Genomic DNA, 4,112 nt, shown 5'->3' on the forward strand with positions numbered 1-4,112 from the left:
TTGAATTCAGAGTATTTTCTCTGGTTTTTGGACGTTTTCTGTCGTTCTTTTCTTGCGAATCATCTGCTACAACAAGCCAATAGGATAATCACTATCCTACCCGGCGTCAGTATTTCAAGGTTAAGATGTGATGAAGCACGAAAGTCAAGTTTTAAATCTTATAAGCTTAGATATAATAGGACGTTTTCCTATTTGTAATATTGTTTTAGATCAATAAATAAATAAATAAATAAATGTGTACCATGAAAATTTATAGGAACTTCATACATACTCTTCAAGTTTTCAAAAAAAAATGTTATCGAAATCATAAATACTATAATTATAATTACTAGTAATTAATTCTTACAATTATATAAGATCTATATAAGATAGAAAAGAAAATAAGAAAGGCAACTCTAGATGTTAAGACGGAAAAATAAGATGCGTCTTTTTCGATCTAGGCACAACTTAGACTGTCCACCTTTCTTTTCACCGTAGCTATTTATGTACACGTATGTAGGTTATCCAATTCGAAGTGAAGTAGTGCTTAGATCAATAAATGGGTAGATAACAGAAGTCTCCCATCCCATACACCCCATGCCTCCAGTTCCAGACAAACCCAATTTGAATACACACACATTGGGGAGGCTCCCCTCCCAATATTTTTTATAAATAATTTTGACAAAAAATCTCATTTAAGTTAATCTAACGGATTAGATGATTTAATTACAATCCTTTGAAACCACCCCTCAACCCATTCCCCCAAATCCATGTTTCCATATTTAAAACATTCTAAGGATTTTAATTCAATCAAATCGTTAGATTAATGTGTAGACAAGAGATAGATCTTTTCCTGAGATTTCCTTTTACAGTTAGCAGCTACAAGAGTTAAAGCCTCCTGAAAACTTAACTGTCCCCACACAGAAATGCCCATAAAACTTCGTCTTTTTCCGGATTCTATTCTATCAAATCTCTTCTATATATATCTCTCTGTGCAATACATTTACACACAGCAAGGGAAATGAAGATCCAATGTGATGTTTGTGGGAAAGAAGAAGCTTACATTTTCTGCACAGCAGATGAAGCTGCACTTTGCCAAGCCTGTGACTGTAGAGTCCATCGTGCCAATAAACTTGCTAGCAAACACCCCCGTTTCTCTCTTCTTCATCCTTCCTCGATTGATTCGCCTCGCTGTGACATTTGCCGGGTAAAACTACACGTTTTATTATTAAATCACCCCGTCTAAAAGTTTAAGCTGGTCGAGGTGTTACTGTTAGCCAACATGATACTATCAAATTACTATATGTTTTGAGTTTCAAGAATGACAGAGTAATATTCTTGAACCCTTTTACAGGAGAGAAGGGCATTACTTTTTTGTCAAGAAGATAGAGCACTACTGTGCAGAGAATGTGACATTCCAATACACAAAGCCAATGAATATACCAAAAACCACAATAGATTTCTTCTCACTGGAATTAAGCTTTCAGCTTTTGCAGCTTCTTATCAGGCTTCCACATCCTTCAGTATTACTGGATCTAATAATGCCAATAAAAATTTTCAAACAGATTCTGATGTAAACACGTCAGAGTCAACGTCAACTACACTTCGCAGAGTTCATAATAACGGGTCGGATCGATCTGGAAGCCAAGAGGGTTCGGTGTCAATGAGTAGCATATCGGAGTATTTAATCGAGACTTTACCTGGTTGGCATGTTGAAGAATTGCTGGATCCTTTTTCTTCTCATGTTTTCTGTAAGGTTAATTTGCAGTGCATTTCTTTGAGATATTTATTATGAAAATATAAGATAGCCACTAAAAACTAAGATATTAGCAAGAATAAACACAATAATCACCAAATTATTTATTAATATAGCTCACAAATTTGTATACACAGTTCTTGTAAATACTTAGTTAAGTATTTTAACTTTGAATTTTGTGTATTATTTGTTAGGATGTACTATATGCTAGAACACAAAACTAAAGAAGAAAAATATATTAAAATCTTATTCACTGAACCGTCTAATTATCATACCAAATAAGGCAAGCATGTTTGGTAAACCATGCAGGATTGAATTAGAAATAGAACTCAACTTTTGTTCCCTTCAGGGCTGGCCTTGAAATTTAGGGTGCCTTATGTGAAATTTTAAAACGGGACCCCCTTATTCCATAAATATTGTGCCCTTTAACTAACATAGTAATAAAAATTTAAAATTTTAAAATTATTATATATAACAAAAATTTTTTTTTGGTGCCCTTCTAGTTTCCTTAGTGTTTTTAAGGCCCTTTTGATAGAGCTTTTGCCTGAGGCTAAAAAGCTGTTTTTTAACATAGTTGAATAATTTTCTAGAACTGTTTTATCTTGTTAAAAAAAATCTTTTAGAGAAAACTAACCTAAAGTATCTTCCTTTTGAAGCTCTAAGAAGCAAAAACCCTACCAAATTAGCCCATGTATCTTATGACACATCTTTATGTATTCCATGTATAGATAAGTTTTGTTGAAATATTTGTTATCTTTTGGGACTTGATGCAGATTAATGATCAGATCATTTCACCATCTACAAATGATGATGAGGTTGAAAGCGATTTTGATCCTATTTTCATCTAATGACAAAACCCAGTGGTCACACCAAACACTAGCTTCTTATCAAAATCTCGAGCTCCTCTTATGGATGTGGCAGGAGATTGTCTTGACTCTGAAGTTGTTTTTACAGTACCAAAGATCACCCCTAAAACTGATGAAAGACAGTATTGGTAAAAATAACCATGAGCCGGTACCTCTATAATATATTCAACTTTTCAGGTATTTTTTTCCTCCTATAAAGGTCCATAGGGAAAAAAATTACCTTGTGTCAGCACTTGCAGTGAATTTGATCGCGTTTAACTTCGTTACTCTTTCTTTGTTCTTTGTTAATTTGAATTGTACGTACAAACTAATTGTTGTTTAGTTTCTTTAAATACTGTCCTTTTCAATTTTGGCTCCCACATGCAGACCACTTGCCTCAAAATAGAAAGAATTGAAGTTCATCGGTGCCATAAATAATTAGAATCATACTGCTACAAGTACATTGAGTTTGACATTAAATTTTACATGGTGTCACGTGACTGTTGGAAATTTATTTAAACATGCACAACGGAATTAAACGATTTCAATTCCCATTCAGGATTCAACTTTTATTTAGATAAGAACTGTGATGAAAAATATACATTTTCTTGATTTTGCAAACTCTTTTGCGTTATTCTTTTCAGCAACTTGAATCTGTCTCCTACAACTGTCCAATTGTCCAGCCTCCAATGAAATCCACACAGAGAATAAATTGCAACTGCTAGGATTTTCCCTCTTGTGCCAGCAAAAATAATGAAAACCTTATGGACCTCAAACCCTAGCCATGTATTTATATAAACCCAAACGGGCTCGGCCTGGTCGGGTCCAATGTTTAATTAATCCATTTAATTAAACCCAGTCCGTAAATTAATTAATCCAATTAATTAATTCGGGAATATAAATAACAAATCCAATTAATTAATTTATCCAACAATTGTTAAATTAATCAATTGGCAATTTGCAATCTTCCAATTCTCTTTGTGTGCGACCCATTAGGTTCCCGACCACGATACCTAACGACGTGAAATATTATTTTGATCTAATCAAAACCGATAAATTAAAAGCCCTTTTAATTTATCACAAATTCACACTCGTCGTCCCAAATTGACATCTAGCAATGTATCAGGGCAACACATGTGACGGGAAATGTCACGTGGTATGACAAAACCAAAACTGTTCGTTTACCATGAAACTATAATCCCTTCGTCAATATGATCCGATCAACTATGAGATATGAAAGTGTGTCAATCTCGATTATCGATCATATCTTTCATTCTACTATTAAGTCAATATGAGTCGAAAACTCCTTTTCGACTTATACGTATACTTTAGCCAAGGATTTCGTTATTGACTTAATTAAATGAAATGCAGATCACAATCTCTTACTATCTAAGAGTGACGAATCCTCTATTGGTCATTCACAACTTTCATATGGTTCTTGACATACCCGAACGATGTCGTATTAGCGGCCCTTGGCAGAACAACATCCAACACCGTCAAAGCATGACTATCCTCATACAAGACACTATGAC

General features: G+C 34.1%; 1 protein-coding gene across 2 annotated transcripts; it reads left to right on the forward strand.

Annotated features, from left to right (window-relative positions):
• The first annotated feature begins 513 nt into the window (after nucleotides 1-513).
• LOC111391174 (B-box zinc finger protein 20-like) lies at nucleotides 514-2,948 on the forward strand. 2 transcript variants are annotated; one of them, XM_023016331.1, is made up of 3 exons: nucleotides 514-1,186; nucleotides 1,334-1,735; nucleotides 2,509-2,948. In XM_023016331.1, the coding sequence occupies exons 1-3, from the start codon at nucleotides 1,001-1,003 to the stop codon at nucleotides 2,581-2,583; spliced, it is 663 nt and encodes a 220-aa protein (XP_022872099.1). In that variant the 5' UTR covers nucleotides 514-1,000; the 3' UTR covers nucleotides 2,584-2,948. The 2 variants fall into 2 exon arrangements, with proteins under 2 accessions (XP_022872099.1, XP_022872108.1); XM_023016340.1 differs by having other exon boundaries at nucleotides 1,334-1,730.
• Nucleotides 2,949-4,112: the final 1,164 nt, after the last annotated feature.

The sequence above is a fragment of the Olea europaea genome, chromosome 3 (assembly GCF_002742605.1).
Source record: "Olea europaea var. sylvestris chromosome 3, O_europaea_v1, whole genome shotgun sequence".
In the NCBI taxonomy this organism is placed as follows: Eukaryota; Viridiplantae; Streptophyta; class Magnoliopsida; order Lamiales; family Oleaceae; genus Olea; species Olea europaea.

Coding starts and splice junctions, on each gene's coding strand:
- LOC111391174 (XM_023016331.1), top strand. CDS start 1,001: ATGAAGATCCAATGTGATGTTTGTGGGAAAGAAGAAGCTTACATTTTC. Junction 1,187..1,333: donor CTCGCTGTGACATTTGCCGG/GTAAAACTACAC, acceptor ACCCTTTTACAG/GAGAGAAGGGCATTACTTTT. Junction 1,736..2,508: donor CTTCTCATGTTTTCTGTAAG/GTTAATTTGCAG, acceptor GACTTGATGCAG/ATTAATGATCAGATCATTTC.